We start from the raw sequence: 19,911 nt of genomic DNA on the forward strand, positions 1-19,911 counted from the left end.
CCATATAGTTGCAATAAAGTCCAACTTGAGGCCTAACAACACTAGCTACTTCTGCCTAATGAGCACTTAGCTGCTTTCAAATCATATAAAACCTTTAGCACCAGTACATCCCTTGAGTCTGCCATGAATTGGGTTCTGGATTTTCAGAGTTCCCTTGTTGTTCCTTCCAGTTCTGTTGAGGCGTTGTCACTCCTCTGTGACATCATCCCTTCTCAATGGCTTCTGGAGTGCCAAAGACACCAACACCTCGTATTTTGCTCAGGGAAAGACTGAAGGCTGATTCTGTGAGTAGCCCCTGGGGCTGTGTTAAGGCTGGAAACTGCCCTGCTGTCCCTGCTCTCCCTGCCCCTGTTGTCCAGCAGTGCTGTGAAGCTGCAGAGCCCCTCCCCAGCCCTTTGTGCCGTGCTCCTGTTGCTGGGGGCTGTCCTGGTGCAGTAGGGAACACTGTGGGATGTGTCAGGGACAGCCCAGCGCCTTGCCTGGCTGTGCCAGCAGAGCCAAGTGAAACCAATGTACAGCTGAAGCCCTGAGCATGGGCTTCTTTCATTCCCCTTTGCCACAGCCATTCCTTCTGTCAGGCTGGGCACTCACCTGTGCTGCTCTGACCATCCTGCCCTTGGGCACCTGGGCATGTGAGGGGGAAAGCTCAAACTCTGCCCAAAGCCTTGAGAGCCACGGCTGGTCCCAGCTGGAAGAGCTCCCAAGGCAGCTGTTCTCTCCCAGCTCCTGGGTGGGCACAGATGCAGCCCTGCAGGCAGCGCTGGATGGAGCCAGGGCCACAAAGGTCCCTTGCTGTCTGCAGCTCACTTGGCTGAAGATGCCCCACTGCTGAGGCTCTGCCAAGGAGATCCCTCTGTTTTCTTCTGTCCAGGGCTCTGTCAGCCCAGACAGAGAAAACCAATGCTAATTGACAGAGTGAGCTAAAACTTGGACACATTCCTGTGCACCTCACTCTTGGTACAGCTTTTCTTGCTTGCTTCCCTTGGACTCAGCCAGCAGTGCTATCTCCTGGCTGTGAGTTTTGAGTGTTGTGCAGAGATGGAGTTTGGGCAGTTCTGAGAGCTCCTCCCCACTCTCTGAAAGGTCACTGCCTCAATCCAGGGAAAAGTAAGAGGAAACAAATGCCCAAAGGGCAGAAATCCCCAACCATGTCCCATCAAATCACAGAGAGACTCATGGGACACAGCCATGTGGCTGGAGTATGTGTATTCCACTCTGTATTATTAACTCATTGGTGCTAAGTATTTCCGCAGGAAACTTCCAGGGCTTCCAGAACTGTGCTAGTGGCTGTGATCACAAATCATTCATCAGTAGTAAGTGAACAAGAAAAGCCTCCATGAGCAAGAGCATTTCTGAGACTCTTGCTGTTTTTTTGCCTTCCAGCTGACTCCCTCTGCCTTCCAGAAGGAGATGTCTCTCAGCACCAAGCAGAGGCTGGCCAGAGCTAAGAAGCTGAGTCTGCCTCAGGTTGTCCAGCCTCAAGACAAGCCTGGGACCTCCCATCACAAGGTAGCCTTTCCCTGCCCTTGCTGTTTGATGTGATAATTGAGGAGGATGCCAGAAGAGCAGCTTGGCTTGAGCCTGCTCAGCCTGGTCCAGGAGCTTTTGGTCAGCCCAGGGCAGAGGTGGAGGAGCCACTGTTTGCCCAGTGTGGGCTGGGCAGATGTGCTCACCCGGAGTCTGCACTTCACTGGGGATCAGAGCAGAATCTTCCTCCCAGCAGCTGAACCTGTCTCTGCTCTCTCTGGCCTCTCCCTGCAGTTCTCAGCAGCTGTCCCAGAGCAGCGCTCGTTTCAGCCTTGCCCACCAGAGGTGGTGTTTCAGAACTACAGCCCCGGTGAGGTCTGTGAAGTGCCGCTGGTTCTGAGGAACAGGGACAAGGTGAGTGCTGGGACTGGAGGTTTAACACTGTGCTGGAAGAGGAGAGCAGAGAAGGGTGGTTAAGGATGGCACCAGGGCATGTCCACCTGTGCCATCACAAGTGGCAAAACCATCATTCCATGTCTGTCCTGCAGGTTCCTCACTTGGTGAAGGTCACCTTGAAGAGCTCACCTTATTTCCAGCTGGTGGGCCCCAATGACGCGTGCCGCAAGGTGCCACCGGGCCTCTACACCACTGTCCGCATCCTCTTCACCCCTGGGCAGAAAAAGGTCAGTCTCGAGGGCCCAAGAGGTTGCTGTTTTCAGTGGAAACTGGACCTGCAAGGCTGGATTCAGGGCATCTGGCCTGACTTTTGAGGACTTGTTCTGGTTTCAGAGGATCTAGAACTGAGAGATACTCTTTGCCCATGCTAAAGATGGAGATAAAGGCTCTGTGCTGAGACAGTTTCTTTTGCCACAGGATTATTTCCACCAGCTCCTCTGCACCACTGAAAGTGAAGAGTTCATTGTACCAGTTTGGGCCATTGGTGCTCGAGCCATCCTGGACTTTCCTGACCAGCTGGACTTCTCCACCTGTCCGGTCAAGTACAGCACCCAGAAGACTCTGCTGGTTCACAATGTTGGAAACCGGCCTGCTTGTTACGAGCTCAGCACCCAGAGGTGAGGCAGCTCATCTGTCCTTGTGCAAAGGATATCTGTCACCTTAGGGTGATGGTAGAGTTGGGAAAGAGCAGCAAAAGGAACCAGAGCATCAGAGCTGCTGCCCTGCAGCCCTGGCTGGAAGTGAGCAGGATGGATGGCAACGTGTTTTGCTTTCAGTGTTCTTAGCAGGATGCAGCCTTTGAGCTTTCTCTGTCTCAGATTTCCTGGAGGGTGCTGGAACATGTTGGTAGCTGGCTTGCACCCTCCTGAGCACAAGCAGCTTCTGAAATGCTTACTCACAACTGTCAGCCAAATAGACCCATTCTCTGGGAGGCCACAGGCACATGGCTTTCCAGTGGTCCCTGCATCAGATGCCCAACATGAGCTGTGCTGTGGGCAGCCTGTGCTGTTCCTGCCAGTCTCAGAAGACAATCACTGTTTCTCCTGTTGGCTGAACTGGAGAGGGTAATGCATTTTTGACACCGTACCTGCAAGGAAACCAGTTCAGTTGGCTGGTGGTGTGTTGAGGGTTGTGTGATCCCAGAGGTCTTGGTGTAGGAGCTGAGGTCAGGAATGCAGCACAGACCTGCTGTCTAACCTCAGGCAGCTGAGTGGCTTTGATTTTTTTTTTCTCTGGCAAAACAGAGGTCAAAAGGCAAATTGACTTTTCTGCTGTGAAACAGGAGGGTCCAAGAGGAGTTTCCACCAAAGCCTGTCAGAGCTATTGGCAGCTCCAATCCAGGCTCCTCAGATGCTGCTCAAACAGGCTGCTGCTTTGGACTGGGCAAACGTGTAGGCAGGAACTTGTAAATCCATGCACGGTTTTTCTCTGGGATTTCCAGATCTTGTTTTGTCACCACCAAAATAAATCCTCAATAACGTCTGGTATCCCTTTACAATGTGCTTGCCAGCAGTTCTGTTGAGTGCTACAGAGCATGTTGGATCCTGCTTGATAGGGATTTAAAGAGTTTCTGAACTTCAGGAATTAAATCTTGAAGTAGATGAAATAGAGCCTAGATGCAGTGACAGAGGGAAAGATGGAGCTTGTGAGCTGCTGACTCTGGACAGAATTTTTCAGCACAGAGCTGGAGCTGCTGTAACCTAACAGACTGAATTTATTAGAACAGTTAATGCTGTTAGACGTCAGCATTAACTGACCATCACTTGAAAGTAATAGATGTTAAGATGAGATCATATTTGGGTTTCTTCCTGCAGTAAGTGTTAGTGGACACATGAGGCAATTCAATTAGCAGTAATTTTTCTGTCTTCCTTGGTGAGGGAGGCAGCTTTTAATGAGATCAATTCTCCCAAAATCAAATCATTTAATAATGGCATTTAAGACACCAGTGGACAAAAGAACGTTTGGCTGAAGCAGATAACTGTACCATGGGACTTGAAACAGATTGCAGCCTCCTTGCATACAGCATCTACCAAAAGTGCAGGTGAATGGTGCTTTGAGAGACTTGGTCACAAAATTGCCAGCTTTGCTCACTGGTCAGCTCTGTTTCTAAATTATGTTAGGAGTACTTGGTCCTTGGTATCCATGGCCATAACTTTTGCCCAGCTCTGTCAGTAAGGGGAGCTGATATCTGATGAGAGTAAGCAAGATGCAAATGACCCTTGAGCCTCATTGCAGAGAGCTGGATACAGAGTATGGGGGAGATGAGGTCATTTCATCCCACAGGATCTTGTGAGGGCTGGATCTCCTCACACTAGAGTCAGTGGCTGTTTCTGACCCTGTCTGTTCTGTCTTCTGCTGACTGTGGTTGGTTTGCTCTTTGCTTGCACAAGTGAGCACAACTGGACTGCAAAAGGGTTAACGTCCCCAAATCTCCACCAAGAGTCCTACTGTCTCTGTGTTGCAGCCCTTTCTCTGTCACTCCGGCCATGGGAACTCTGGATGTTGGTGATGCCGTGGAGGTGGCAGTGGAATTTCAGCCACTGAAGACTGGTGACCATTCCAGGTCCCTTGTTGTGCACTATGACACAGGTGAGTGCTGGGCAGTGCACAGGGCACTCTGTGCATCCCTCAGAGCAGAGCCTGTTCTAAGCAGAAAGGCTGGTGTGGCCGTGGGTTTCAAGAGGGAGATGATGATACTTTTCATAGGGTTCATTTTCTAGTCATCTGGTTTGTAGTCATGTAGTTTGTCATCTTGATCCTTGTAGAGCTCCATGTAAATGCCATTTCTAGAGAGCATGTCTGGTATTTGTTGTTTGCATCTCGCCTGGGTAACGCTCACCTGCAACAGGAATGGTGAGCTTGAAGTCTGAGCCCAGATGCATCCCAGGAGCTGGCTGGGAATAATGAAGCTTTGAAAGCTCTGGAAATGAGGGAGCCTTGGTAGGGGTCTGTTCTAGAGGGTGAAATGCTGGCAGGTTGTCAGGACAGCGTCATGCTGTGCACATGCAGCTCTCAGCTTGTGATCCATGGACTGATCCATGGAACTGCTCGTTCAGCTAAAAGCTGTGACACTTTCTTCTGCTGCCTGTGGTGTGCTCTGTTCCTTGTGCTTCCATCAGCCAGTGAGGTGAGAAAAGACTCCCCTCTGCTTTGTTCCAGGTGAAGACACCCACACAAGCCTTCATGCCAGAGCTGTGGATGCCCACATCGAGCTGGACAGGAATACTGCGACCCTGGAGAAGACGTACATCACCATGTCAAACAGCGCAACTGTGGTCATCCACAACCGCAGCGACATCACAGCCCGCTTCCAGTGGAAGGCTGTGGATACTGAGGAACAGGAGGAGCAGCTGAGGCTGAGGTGGGTTTGAAAGATCCATTTCAGAGACATTCCTTGCCCAAGGGTAAAACTAACATATGGCTTCAGGAGGTACTGGTGCTTTTAAATGGCTTTGGGTAAGTAAACCAGCCCATCTCTCCTGCCTCCCCCAAGCAGTTGTGTATCAGGAAAAGCTGCCTGAGGTGGCTGGTGGATTCTCCCTCAGCTGTGGCAGAGGCTTTGAGCCAGAAGGCTCTGTTGAGGGCTGCTGGCTTTGGAAAGCTCTCCTGAGCTTGCAAGTGTGGAGGGAACAAGTGACCCTCTGATCCATTTGGGACCCCATGGCTCAGGGTCAGCCCTTTGCTGTGGAGCTGCTCCTGCACTTCCACTTCTCTCTGCAAAGACGTGGCTTATTAAACAACCTGCTGGGTTTGTCTTTCCTATGCCTGCAGGCAGTATCACAGGATATACCAGCAGCAAAGGCACAAGTTGTATAGTTTTCTGAAGGAGCGTGAAGTGGGCATCACTTGCCGAGAACGCCTTGCTCTTCTCAACCACACCTTCCAGAGTGAGATAGCAAAGATCAGAGGAGATCCCATGCTGTTAGATGATGACATTTTCTCCCTTGAGCCAAAGGTAAATGATGGCTGAGAACCTCCCTTCCTGCTTCTCTCCTTCCTCTTGCTCCTCATCCCTGAGTAAGGTCACTTGACTGATCCCTGCCTCAGCTGGCTTTGTGCGCCAAGAGAGAAGTCATTGGGATTCTGGTGAGGTCAGAGAGCTGGTTGCAAAAAGCATTTCTGCCCTGTGGGCTCCTGGCAGGCAGCAGGAGCCTGACTAAAGCTTCCAAACTCTGTTCTCAGTGTTATTGATGAGTGTTACTCACTCCTTGCTTGTCACTGATGCTCTAGATAACAGCTTACAGGACTGTGGTTGAAAACAAGAATTGTGGTGTCTGAAGATAAAGGTTTTGCTGTGTCCTTCTGCTTTAGGAGGGTGAGATCATGCCGAAGTGCTCGGCTGAGATCAGCGTGTTCTTCACGCCCCAGGCAGCCCAGGTCTATGAGCGAACAGTTTACTGTGACATCTCAGGTATGGCTCCTTCCCCTGCCCCTCTCTGCAGTGAAGGCAGCTGCAAACACTCCCCCAGATCACTGGGCTCCTGTGCCATGGCTGGGGAGGGTCTGTGCTCAGCAGGGCACTGCTGGCACATGCCCACTGTCCCTGCAGCTTCCAGGGCATCTCCTCTATTTTGATTTTTTCCCCTCTCAGCTGTTCTGAATGCTGCCTGTATTTAGTCTGCTTCTCCTCCCTTGGGGAAAACACTCTGAGGTGCACTCAGAAGGAGGAAGAACAAAATTTCTGGCATTTCCTAAAGTTCCACACTCAACATAAGGGTAGAAGAAAGGATGGTGTCTATGCATGTATGGATGCATCTCCTGAGGGAAGGGAAGGGTCCATATCTGCTCCTGGGACATCAGGAGCTGGTCCCATGCAGCACAGAGTCAGGGACTAGCACTAAGGCAGTCTGGAAAATGCAGGAGAGCAGAAGGAATTCCTGTACTGAAATAGAAATCTCTCCCCAGGCCGTGAGAACAGGCTGCCCCTGCTCCTCATGGGGGAAGGCCTCGGGCCCCGGGTCCATTTCCACTTTGAGGAACTGAACATTGGGGAGGTTTTTGTCAGAGTAACCCACAGATATGAGGTAAGCAGCAGGGTTGGGGTGGGTCCTGCTGGCTCCTAGGGTAGCAGTGAGCCTTGTGGACCTGTAGAATTCCTGGCAACTTGGGTAGTTGTGATGCTAGTCAATTTTGGGGGGATTTCTTGGAATCTGGATCTTTTGGATGGGGTCAGAAAGGTGTGTCTGTTGTTCGTGAGACCCCAGGCCCTGCTTTTGGGCAGCCTTCTTTGGAGGTCAGCTGGGAGGCTTCCTGCAAAACCACTTGGCACATGAAACCAACACTGGGTCAAAAAGCTGCATGTTCAGAGGCTTTTGTTCCAGTCCCAGACACAAATCACCTTTGTGCTCAGGCTGTCCAAAAGCAGCTGGAACAAACTGGCTGCATTTGAGTTCAAGTCCATTGCAAACAGTTTTCAGCCATGTCCCTCCTGCATATTCGTGGGAGTCAGAGGAAAACCATCCACCCTCCTGGCTCAGCGCTGGTCAAAGCCCTTGGCAGTGCTTTCCCTTGCTGACCAGCCCCTCACCACACTTCAGCCATGATGTACCTCTGGCTCTAGAAAGAGCAAAGTGTTTCTGGGCAGGAAGCCAAGGAACTTCCTACATCTTTGCTTCTGGTTTCTCCCACTCCTGCTGTAAACAGGTTGGGCTGCAATGGAAGCTGAACGTGCCCTGCCCATGGTGGGGTTGGACACGTTTGAAATCTCTGTGGTGATGTCACTGTAATGCTGTGATGCCCAGTGCTGCTCTTAGGGCCAGGTGTGAATGAACTGGGTGATGCTGAGCAGCCCCTCTGTGCTGCAGGTCAAACTGGACTGTCTCTGCCAGTGGGAAAACCCCAGAGGGGCTCTGGTTATGTGAAGTTATCACTGCTTTGAATGAAACACCCAAAGCTATACAAAGCTGTATTTCACAGTTGTATTTTTGGCTTCTGCCATGCAGCAGCACAAGGCATCTTCTGTCTTTTACTGGTGTTAATAGTTTAATCTGAAAGTGACTCAGACTTCTGTAGGAAAGGAACATTCCTCATGTATTTCCACTTTGCTTTTCTGCTGCTGCAGGCATACCTGATCAACAAGGGGCCTATTGAGGCTCCCTTCAAACTCATCCCTCCAACCACAGCCATGGGCTCCTGCTTCACCTTCCTGCCCCAGGAGGGCATCGTGGCACCAGAGAAGCTCCAGGCCATCCGGGTCTCCTTCTGTCCCACCATCCGGGGGGAGTTTGAGGAACAATTCTGCTTCCATGTGGCTGAATCCCCTAAGCCTGTGATCTTCACTGTCAGGTGAGGAGGGCTTTGGGAGCTTGTTGGGCACATCTGTAGCTGTCTCTGGGTAATCATCTTCCATCTGCCTCATTTTGTGGTGGAGCAGAGAAAAAAGGTGTTGCCTGAGGTGGCTCTGGCTCTGGCATCCCTTTAGCGTGAGGCTGCCTGCTGCCCTGTGTGGTACCCAGGAGCTGCAATGACTCCTCCCTGCGGGGATGGCTCCTGCTTAGGCTGTTGCAGGCAGTGGGATGGATCAGCTTTGGGCAGCAGCTGCTCTGGGATGTCCCACCTGAACACCAAGCAAGGCCCGCAGGGCTTTGAGATGGACCAGCCTGGGTGATTCTGCAGCAGCAGAAGTGTTTGTAAAAACTCCTGTTCATAATCCCTGCCAGATGGGCAGCAGCAGCCTCAGCTCCCCTCTCCCAGCCATGCTGTGGGGACAAGCTGTGCTCCCAGCTCCTGTGCACAGAGGGCTCTGGTGCCTCCTTTGCACAGCCAGCAAAGGGCTGATGTGGGAGTCAGGAACTGTGCAGCAGGAACTGTGCCAAGGACTGGGGCATCTGTCAGCTGCTGAGCACTTTGCTTTGGCTGCCTCCTGCCCCCGTGGGTGCTGTGCTGAGCACAGGGTGCTGGGGTGATTTGAAACCCAGGGTGGCTCTGACAGCAGCATTTATCCACCCTCTCCCTAAGGACACCCGAACCCTTTGTGATTGCCTTTAACAGAGGCACTGCCTCCCTGCCTTTGTCCCTGCAGGGGCTCTGTGATGGGACCCACTTTCCATTTTGATGTGCCCGCCCTGCACTTCGGTGACATCGCCTTTGGTGAGTGTGCCCTGGGCTGGCACCACAGTGTCAGAGCTTGCTGTGGTGCTGAAATGGAGCCCTTGAACATAAGAGCATTCATCACTCGTGTTCCTCCACCACAGCCTCTTCAGGGTGTTCATTCCAGGGCTGCTGGTGCCTCAGGTACCCTTTTGCCATCATGAGATCCAACAGGACCAAAGGAATAAAAAGTCAGCATCACTGTTTGGCCACTTCTTGTTTCCCTTTTAGTAAGTGGCACAATAACGAAAGGCACCAGGCAGGAATATGGTTCTGTAATAGATTCATCCTGCTTAATCTGATTTCATTCCTAAGGTTTCTTCAGCTGGGGGCAGCTCTTTTATCTTTGTTTCTTTAAACTGTGCTGCTGAATGTTGTCTGCATGTGTTACCTCAGTGGCATTTGAGAGCGTGACATCCTTTTTGTGCCTCTCCTGCCTCCCTGCTGCAGTCACTGTTGATGGGCATGGAGAAGCCCTGGGCTGTGCCTGCAGTTGGTTTTTCCTCCCCATCTGGGTTTAAATGACTCTTGGTAAGCAGGCTGGGAGATGTCTGCTCCACACATAGCTGGCCAGCCAAGCCGTAGATCCACTACAATGAGCTGTAGTTCAGATAACAAAGAAGTAAAATCCAAGCACAGTTTTATCCTACCAGCAGGATATTCACACCAGGAATCACGAGGTATTGATGCCTAAATGGGGATTTGTGTCATTTTCTTAGGTTTTCCTCACACCTTGAAGTGTTGCCTGTTTAACACCTCCCTGACACCCATGGGCTTCTCCCTCTACATTCCTGGGGATGGCTTGGGAGTGCCCAGTGTTAGCAGCACTACTCAGATAGGAAAACCCAGCAGCCAGTTGTGGAGGAAGGAAGTTCAAGTTCTGATAAAGCCACAGGAATTTACCATCAATCCCCCCAGCGGGACCGTCCGTGCCCTGGGATCCCAGGATATCAAGGTATGGGAAGAGTCCAGCTGCTGGGGCTGAGGCTTCACTGGAGTGTGGGAGGGCTTTAGCTCTGGTGCCAGCTTTGAGCATCCTGGGAGTGAGAGATCTGCACTGCTGGGAGGCCTCTGCTAGCTGGGTTACCCAGGATGTTCCTCAGGGAGCACTGTTTTGTTTCCAAAATCCTGCACTGAGATCAATACCATATGGTCAAGTCCTGAAGCCATTCTTGTGTTTTTGAGAACAATTTATTTGATTGCAAGTGGGCAGAGGAAGGATGAAAACAGAAAGTTGCTGTTAAAGAGAGAGATATCATTGTGGAAAGCAGTTTTCTTTTCTTCCTGGTCTTGTTTCTCATCTCCTGGGCAGCAGATGAGTTGTATTCACTGCAGGAATCTTCAGTGGGGACAGAAAATACTCTGCAGCCACAAACTGCCCAGCATGTGCTGGGCCACACTCTGCCCTCAGCTTCCTGCTATAAGGCTGGACTTGTTCCATTCAAGACAACAGACTTCTTCTGCATTTATGTCATTGTAGTCAGGTGAAAAATTAGTCCCTTTAGCAAATCTCATATTGCCAGAGGGCTTTTTTTACTCTCAAAGACTGCTGCTCTACTTATGGACCAGCAGAAGAATTAAAGGACAATTCTCCCTTTGTCTACCATGGAACAAGAGCTGGAGGACAGCACACATGGGTAATGAGAATTTTGGGAGTTAGCAAATACTTGCTGCACTTCATTTCTTTTCTGCCAGGTCACCCTGTGTCCCAACACTGTTGGGGACTACAATCTGGAGCTGGTGCTGGACGCGGAAGATGTTGGCAGGAAGGTGTTTGCACTGCCCCTCACAGCCAGGTACCAACACCTTTCCTGCACCTGCTTGTCTTTGCTCGTGCATCCAGCACCAGCACACTGCCTGGCTGCAGCTCCAAAGGAGCAGTGCTGCTTCATGAGCTGGATCTGCCCATCTAGACATGAGAACAGTGCCAGGAAAGCAGCCCTTAGTGAGATACCCCCCTGCTCACAGCCAGCCATGGCCCTAGGCCTTTTTCTAAAGGGAGAAGGAATAACATTAATTGTTGGCCTGGGCTTTGGTGCTTGAGCTGGAACAAATTTCCAAAGGCTTGCCTGCCCTTCTTCCTGCAAGTGGTGAACTTATGCTGGCTTGTGACCACCCTGCAGCAGTGGTTTGGAACACAGTGAGCAGCCTGCTGAGAGCTGGGGTCTGGGTCCCTTCAGCAGTACATGTGCAGTGGGGAAGAGGCTCCAGGCAGGAGTGGGGAGAGCAAAAGGCCTTACAAAGAGGACTGTAGTCCTTGATGTGGCAGGTCACCTCAGCTTTCACTGCTTCCCTCTGGCTCTATTGAGTCATGTTCTCAGAGCTGAGACCAAAAGTTGTTCTTGCTGCAGCAGAATTTCACCCTGCTGTGCTGCTGTGGGTGTCAGTTTAGTGCCAAGAGGGATGCAGTTCCCTGGTGCTGTTCCCTCTCCCAGGCAGAGCCATCCAGTCAGTGCCTGGGCTGCCCTTTTGTAAAGCAAGCACAAATGGGGACAGTCAGTGTAGAGATCCATGGGGGAAGGAATTGAGGGAGCTCTAGGAACTGGAAGAAGTTGATCAGCTGCACTGTGGGCCTTGTGCCCTCCACCGCTGGAAGAGATGATTCAGTTTTCAGGCAGGACAACAGTGCTGGAGGAGAAAAGGGAGTCATTATCACTGATACACTGGAGTCTTGTGTTCCTTGAGCCTTGGTGGGCACTGGTCCTCACTGGAAAGGCTCCCCCAGAGCTCAGGGACCACTGGCACTGTTACAGGAGCCCTTGCAAGTATCCTTGGGCAGAGAAGGGGCAACACTGCTAAGACAGCTCTGGACTACTGTAGGACTGCTCTACTACTCTACTCTGTTAGATTTGCAAATACCTTACACTCCCTTGTATGCTCTTGGAGGACAAAAGTTCTCCATGCTCCCAGTGTCTCTCATTCCCCTGGGGTCATTTCTTTGCCCAGGTGCATCGTTCCTACACTGCGAGTGCTCAACCCTGTCGTGGAACTGGGGCACTGCTGCTTGAAGGTGCTCTATGATGAGAAGGTGACCCTGGTGAATGACAGTGACTTCCCTGGCTGCTACTGTCTTCTCCCTCAGGTTTGGCCTTGCATCCATCTCCTCCCCTCAAATGTTACTGGGGGGGTTATTAGGGGAATAAATGGGTTTGGATAAGACCTTGCTGGTTTCTATTCAAAGCTAAAGGTTTTCTGAGAACAGGAACCTAAATACAAACTTTAGGAAGCAGTTTAACATCTTGAGGAAGGTGTTTAGAGTCTAGTCCTTGACTAGTTTTCAAGTGGCAGAGCTTCGAGGGCTGTGAAAATCTGATGCAAGGAAGCTGTCAGCAGCCAAGGGAGTGTTTGTGGATGCAGCAGCTTTTGGACCCCTGGGGATGCTGAGCACCTACACCTTGCATCTTGGTTTTTGCCTTCTTGCTTTCTCCTGAGAATTTTTACGAGCGTGTGGGAGTTGCACTTGTGGTAGAGGTTAAGGAGTTTAAAGTTTCCTCAGTTCTGAAGATGCCTTTGATTCTGTCCCTGCCAGGAACACAAGGAGGAGGCTGCTGCGTGGTACTACAGCCTTGCACCCTCTGGGATTATCGAGGCTCACAGCTCGGTGCAGATCCCAATTACACTCCAGGCCCAGTTGCTGGGAAAGTGCAGCCTCACTGCCAAGCTGGCCATGTTTGGAAGACCAGAATCCCCACTGGTGAGAGCAAGGGGACTTGTGTGCCTTGAGCAACTCCTCCCAGTGGGGTTAAACTGCACAGGGATTCTTCCAGGAGCTTGTGATTTATGGCTGGTGTGGACAAGGACAGAGGGGACTGGTGGCACAAGCAGCAGCTCATGCCTAGGAAAGAGGAAGAGTGGAAGCCTCACAGGTGGCAATCTGAGTGCCTGACCCAGCATAGAGTTACAAATCTGGGAGACGGGATAACAAGCCCAGGCTGAGACCCAAACCAGTCCCTGGGTCTCATACTCTACCATGTTATCAGATGAACACAAGTGCTGCTTCATTACAGCTGTTCAGCATCACATCCCTGAATCCTGCTAAAGCAAGCACTGTTTGCTAAAGGAATGTTTTGTGCAGAGCTGGACTGAGGCTTCTCTGAAAGCCAGGTCCCTCAGGCCTGAGAAATACCCAGCATATCTCCTCAAGAAAAGCCCAGCCAAAACCAAATGAATGCCCACACAACTTGCATCTGGAGCACAGGCTTTGCTTGTTTTTTCCACCAAGTTTGGAAATGGATAAGGCAAGCAATTTCCCGAACTAAAGCCTCCTAAAAGAGGACTCTGAAGATTCTGAAGAAGATTCTAAGGATTGTAAAGAAGATTCTAAAAGAGCTCCTAAAAGAGGCACATATCATAACAGCAAGTGACTACAAAATACAGGCCCAGTCTGCCAGACATGGATGCTCTTCATCCCTCCACAGTCTGCTTTGTGCCATGAGCACCCCACAAAGGCAGCAGTGCTGCAGGATGTGGATGTGTGTGTGTAGCAGCAACACTGAAGACAAAGCTGCTGTCTGCTTTTATTCTCCCTCCTGTGTGTCACACTGCCTGTGACACTGCTGAGCAGGACTGCTCTTGTCCCTTTTAAGAATCCTGTAGATGAAGGGCTTGTGTGTTTTTATAAGCCTTTTCCTCAGTGAGGATCTGTCCCATTGTCACACCCCAACTGAAGCTGGGTCAGGCATCCTCCAGGTGCTACTCTGCTCATCTCCAAAGGGCTCCACCCTGCCTCTGCTGCTTCTATCCCATTGTCACCTAGAAGCAAAGCCAGCTGGTGAGGCACAGCTCCTCCCTCCAGCTTCTTCCTCCAGGGAGCCTTGGGCAGTATGAGCCAGGCTGCAGCCCCCTGGGCCTCCCTTCTCCCAGAGGAATACAAGATCCCTCATCATGCAGGGCTTTAGTTCCTTATTCTTGAGGTACCAGCCATGGTACATAGTTTCTGGCTCTTCTTTGCACAGGCATGCATGTCCCAAAGGGATGTGCATTTCTGGATGCTGCTCCTTCTGACTGAAGGTAATTCTGGCAGCTGTCAATGCCATTCCCTCAAGTCAGACATCACAAAAGGTTTTACATCATAGAGGCTGGTTTCTTCTGTGGTTAAATCATACTCCAAGCCCTCCAGCGAATCTTGTTCGTGTTGTGAGTTGTATGCATTTAATTCTTGTGTAAGAGTTGGGGTATTTAGGACCAGTGAAATACAACAAGACTGAATAAATTGTCCTGGTTTCCACTGGTGTGAGCAGGTAGTTTAGCAAAGGGATCCATTTTCCTTGTCCCACCATCTGTGCCATTTCTGCAAGAACAATCCTTTTGAGTTTCAGACTATGAAGTCAGTTCAGACTTTTTTTTAAGGACAAAATACTGCTTGAATGATGCAACTACTAATTGATGCCCCTTACTCATATATATGAAGATTACACATCAGCACAAATTGAAGGCAGCTAACTTGCCTCATCTCCACTCTGAAGAGCCTGCCTTGCTTCTGGCTCGTGCTGCTTTCACCAGTGCAGCTTTTTGAATTGTAAAGAACTTAGTGTTCAAGGATGGCTGTGCAGCAGCAAAAGTTGGGAAGGTGCTTTGGGCCAAGGCGGAGCATTTGAATGAAGCAGGCAGGAGGTAAAGGAAAGAGCCATGTGGAAGAGGTGTGAAGAAGCAAGCAGGGCAAACAGAAGTGCTTTGTCCTCTGATGATGGGGGCTTGTGGCTTTCAGGTGGGATCTCTGCAGACCCCACACTTGCTCCAGGCCTTCTGTTTCAGTCTGCACCACTGACAACTTCCAAAGGCCATCATTGGCCCCAATCTAGGAATGCTCTTAGAGCTGGCTGTTTTTTTTAAAACTGCCTTTGTTGCATCTTTTTTTTGACCTTTCCTACCTTCTTCCTGGAACAGGAAATCCGTTTAGAGTGCGTTGGCCAGGGCCCCGTTGTCTATGTCCATCCCAGGGAGATAAACTTCGGCTCTATCCCAGTCCTAGAGGATTGTTCCAAAACTCTCCACCTCGCCAATCAGTGTGAGATTCCTGCAACCTTCCAGGTGGAGCTGGTAAGTGTTTGTGGGGCTGTTTTCCAGGGACAGGTGCTGGTTACCAGCAGCCCTTGACTTGTTTTTTGTATGTAGTGTTTCTGTATTGTTCTGTGTGAGTGGAAGAAAGATATTCCATCCAAGTGCAAGCAAGAGGAGCCAGGATCTCAGGCACGCCTCTGTGAAATAGTTTGCAGAGAGACTGGAGCAGAAATGAGTCTGGATCATGTTTGCAAGTTCTCTCTTTATTTTATGGAAAATACTGAGCTGTGCAAGTCATGTTTTTGGAGCTCTGAGATCAAGAGAAGCCTGTGGCCCTTTGCTCCTAAGAGGGCATGGATTTCCCCATGGACTCCCCATTCCATCTGCATTTGTTTGTGCCAGACTTGTGTTAATGGCAGAAAGCAGGGTGTGAGATCTGCCCTCAAACTGCTCACGAGGAGGCAAGTTTCACAACTCCTGTGGGTCAAACCAGTGGTGCTGTTGCAAACAAATGCACCTGTGAGGGTTGTGCACCCCCAGAGCCTGTGGTCTCTGTAGCACTGCAGAATGGCTCTGGAGATCACCTGCAGAGAAGGTTGTTTCATTCCTGGAGGTTACACAGGGGGACAAGCTGCAGGGCTGGAGCTGCAGCTGCTCCTCTGGCAGGAGGAGCAGCCAGGAAGGGTACGTGGCTTGGGGCTGAGTGGGATGTGCTCCCTGCTGGAGGGGGCATCTGTGGAAGGCTTGAAAAAAGCTTTGAAAAGAGATTTGATTTTCTGTGTATTGGATGAGTTCAACTTCTGGAGCTGGTTAAAGCCAATCCTGATCAAGTGGACTTGTTTGTATTTGTGGATAAATCATCAGGTGTTGTGCGAGAGTTCAGGCTCAGCCTCCTGGGCCAAGGAGGAGGGGCGTGAATTTTCCTCTTGCTGCTTTTCCAGCTGTTTAGGAGTTAAACATTATCTGAAAGTGGAGGACTGGCAGGGCAGTTTTTCCTGACTCCACAATGGAGTTCTGCTTTCAGCCTCTGCAGGGAGCAGTGCACCTTGGCTGGGTGCTCATGGTGTGTAAAGGCTGGGTTTCACATGCTCCTGCCAGGGCCAGACCTGCAGAGCTGTGTCTGTACAGCTGTGCTGGTGCAAGGCCTTTCCCCCTCCTTTGGGCACCTTCCAGCTCCCTTGCTCAGTCCATGAAGTCCATGAGAAAGCAGATGACAAGAGCTCTTGGGAAGAGTGGGCCATGCCCACAGAGCACATGTTGTCCAGTTTTCTTTCTGCTTCCTGCTTTCCTGCTCTGCTATAAGCACTTAGAGGTGACTTTTCCAAAGCAGAGGGCCCTGGGGCACCTCCCTACAGCTGATGATTGGTGGGGAGTGAGGGCTTCAGTCCTTTAGGGGTGTTGAGAAGCACTGATGGCCCCTTGGGAAAGGAGATTTGGGATTTTGCTCAGCTGGCTTTGCAGAGTGATTCTACAGGCTCTCAGCAGTGTCCTCCAGCTGTGTGGCTGCTGGGCTGGGATTTGAGCAGTCCTGCCTTCCTCCAGCCATAAGCCTTTGTGCACACCCAGCTCCGCTGCCAGGAAGCCAGCAGGGAGTAAACAGCTTTCCTTGGCAAGCATTCCAAAGAGAGCCAGCAGGGGGAATTACCTTCTCCTGAGGAGGAGCTTCCCTTGGGTTGAGCAAAACAGGGCTAATGACCCGAGTATGTTAAAGGAAGGTAAAATACAGGTTGTATAAGCTCTTGGGGAGTTGCTGTGCTGGACACCATAGCTTACATTTAGGGAAATTAAACGTTTATGGTTTTTATACTCATCTCTTTAGCCTTCCCGTTTTCTGCACCTCACAGCAGAGCGAGGTCCATGGCTTCCATCTAACTTTGTGTTTGGCTTTTCCTGCAGGCTGTGGAACGTTCCTGCTGGAGGATTGAGCCCAGCAAAGGAGTGGTCCCCCCACGTTCTGAGGTGTCCGTGGCTATCGTAGCTAACCTGAATGACACAGTGAAATTCCAGGAGAAGGTGAAGGTGTTAATTGAGAACAACCCTGTGACCATCATCTCTCTCCAGGCTGTGGGCATTGGCACCACAGTTGTCACGGACAAACCTCTCGTTCCAAAGCTCGACTTGAAGTCCTGCTTCAGGTAGGAGACTCTAGAAACTTCCACATCTCCTGTGTGTTCAGCAAGGAACAATTTTTCCATAGCCCTTCAGGCTAGATCTTCAGTACTCAAGATCCCAGCTCTGTTTCCATGAAACCACAGGAATTATTTAGAAATATGTCAAATATCAAGATATCCTGGAAAGCCACAGAAATGGAAAAGCTGGAAGATCTGGCAGGACTGAAGCTTTGAGCCTGGGCAGCCTTTTGGGCAGAGGTTTTATTGCAGAGTGCGCAGTCAGGGAATGCCATCAGGGTGAAGCTGAAGCTGAGTGATGCCAGGGAAATAGCAGCTCCCGTGACATTTTCCATCTCTCTTCTCTTGCAGCTTTAGTCGCTGCTTTTACCACTTCCAGCTGACGAACAGAGGCCGCCGCACGCAGCGGCTCTACTGGAGCACGGAAGGGTTCCGCACCTTCCGCCGCAGCGCTCGGGCCCCGGCCCCCGCGGGCACCCAGGGCAAAGGGGCTCCCCCCATGCCCAGGCCTGGCAGCCCCGTGTTCAAGCTGTGCCCAGTGCAGGTGGACCTGAGGCCGGGCCAGACTGTGGACATGGTGCTGGAAGGCTGCTCCAGCACTGTCCAGGTGAGGCCCTGCCCAGGGCTGAGCCTTCCCATCAGATCCCCTCCACTGCAGCTTCTTCTGCAGCCCCTTGACACTGGCCTGGCACAAGGAGCAAGTGACTTCAAGAAACTGTTTCAAGGCCAGTTGCTTTCCTTGCTGGCCACCATCAGTTGTAAAGGCTCTTTTGTGTTTCCCTAGCTACCATAAACCCAACTTGCTGATCCCAAAATACAGACTGAAGGAAGTACTGCTCCTTTAGGCAAACAGGGCTTACCTGTGTCATGTGCTGAGGCAGAAAGGGAGAGCAGAGAAAAGAAGTTGCACTTAGGCTAGAAGCCCAGGCAGGAAGCAAATTAAACTACTGTCAAGTGCTTTTTCTGAGGGAAAAACCCTTTACCCAGGCAGTAAAACAAATGCCCTGGGAATAGCAGGAGCATCTGGGAGCAGCATTGCTTTTCCTCTGAAGACAAACCTGGGCACAGGGCTGCTCTAGTTATCAGTCCTGGAGGGGGAAAACATAGTGTGCTAGCTCTAATGATCAGTGCAATGTCCATCCAGGCAGGAAACTGTTCACAGGGATCATCAGAATTGACAATTTGACTTTGGTCAACTTTTCTATCACTGCTTGCCCCAGTCTCTCAGCCAGCCCTGGTGTCCCAGGGACAGCCAGGTTCTGCAGCACCCCTGGAGAGCAACTCAGAGGGGGAGATTTTAGCAGAGTCTGGGAGTGTTCTCCTACCTGGACTGTTCTTTCCAGGGGAAATGAAACTCTGCAGAGAAGCTGCCAGCTAAGTCTGGTATGCATTCCCTGGCTCCAGGACCCCTGGGCAGAGATATTTAGAATAAATAGATGGCAGCACAGAAAGAAAAGAGAGCTGTTGAGGAGAGCAGAGACTAATTTCAGTCCCTAATAACAAGTGGCAGGAATGGGGCCCATGGGTGGGTGGCAAGGCAGTGTGGGGTGTAGGGCCTGCCAGCACACACTGGGACACAAGGGAATTTTGTGTGCAGGAGGTGAAGGAGCGGCTGCTGTGCCACGCTGTGGTGGGGAAAGAGACAGCAAAGAAACAGATCCTGCAAACGGATGTCATCTGCAACTTCATCTGCCCTGCAGTGCAAATGTCCCCCAGAGCCATCGCTTTCCGTGTGGAAAAGGTAAAGTCACCCCATTGCATCCTGGCATTAAAAGGTGTAACTCTTAAATTGGCTGGAAGTAAATAGAAATATATGCACTTTTGGGGCTGAAAAATGTGAAATGCATTGGAAAGGGAAGGAGGTCTATGGCACTTGAGGTTGTGTTCCCTTGTCTCCTGTTTCTGTAGAAACCCAGTGATGTCCTGAAACTGCAGTACCAGCCGCTGACATTAAAAAACACCAGCTCCCTGCCATTCAGCGTGGTGCTGGACTTGGAGCAGCCCTTCCTGGTCTGCAATGTGAACCGGAAGCCCCTCCCTGCAAATTGCAAGGTGAGCCTCTGTGGGCTTGTGCAGTGGGGTTTGAGGAGGAGGGATGTGGTGCTGCACTTCTGCTGGGAGCTCCTCAAGTTGAGAAGCTCATTCTGTAGTGTCAGCAGTGGATTGGCCTGAACTGAATCAGCAGAGCTGCTGAAGGAATCAAAATCTTATCTGAATTGGTAACATCCATGCTGGCTCTAAAACATGAGGAGAGGGGAGCGGGAAAGCAGATTGAGGCAAGCCATGCAGTAAAGGTGTCTCCTGGAAAGCATGCCAGCTCTCCAGCAGCCACCCCCTTGGACTGGGGCTGAGCACAGCAACGGGAGCCTGAGGGATCCTGGACTGGACTGTGGTGCCTGCAGTCAGACCCCTGCTGTAGAGAGATGAACCATGAACTGAGGAGCCCATGCTGGGCTCACTTGGAGCATTTACTGTTTGCTGCTGTCAGGCCTTGGGACATCATCCCACAGGTGATTAATTACTGCTCATCTCCTTGCAGCCTTTGACAGTGGGTGTAGGGAAGGAACTTCATCTCTGCATCCGCTTTAACCCAGCTTATAAGAACAATCTGATCAGCTGGGTGATAAAGAAGGTTCTCAGGGTGAGCTTCATGGAGCATCCTCATGTGGAGAAGATCCCTCTTCGGGGGGAAGTCTACTTCCCAAATCTCCACCTCCCCACCAAGGCCGTGGACTTTGGCTGCATCATAAATGACACTGAACAAGAGTTG

The 19,911-nt window shown here is 51.0% G+C and overlaps 1 protein-coding gene across 1 annotated transcript; it reads left to right on the plus strand.

Annotated features, from left to right (window-relative positions):
* Window positions 1–215: 215 nt before the first annotated feature.
* LOC128951048 (hydrocephalus-inducing protein homolog) lies at window positions 216–19,753 on the plus strand. Its single transcript, XM_054296204.1, has 22 exons — window positions 216–284; window positions 1,384–1,509; window positions 1,762–1,881; window positions 2,016–2,150; window positions 2,341–2,540; window positions 4,388–4,512; window positions 5,083–5,284; window positions 5,695–5,878; window positions 6,235–6,334; window positions 6,829–6,947; window positions 7,985–8,208; window positions 8,945–9,012; window positions 9,732–9,967; window positions 10,708–10,808; window positions 11,959–12,094; window positions 12,542–12,706; window positions 14,899–15,051; window positions 16,909–17,147; window positions 17,493–17,748; window positions 18,739–18,882; window positions 19,050–19,193; window positions 19,736–19,753. Exons 1-22 carry the CDS (start codon window positions 216–218, stop codon window positions 19,751–19,753), a joined length of 3,264 nt encoding a protein of 1,087 aa, XP_054152179.1.
* Window positions 19,754–19,911: the final 158 nt, after the last annotated feature.

The sequence above is a fragment of the Melozone crissalis genome, unplaced genomic scaffold (assembly GCF_028551555.1).
Source record: "Melozone crissalis strain CALT ecotype California unplaced genomic scaffold, PUWL_Pcris_2 ptg000007l_1, whole genome shotgun sequence".
NCBI classification, from domain to species: Eukaryota; Metazoa; Chordata; class Aves; order Passeriformes; family Passerellidae; genus Melozone; species Melozone crissalis.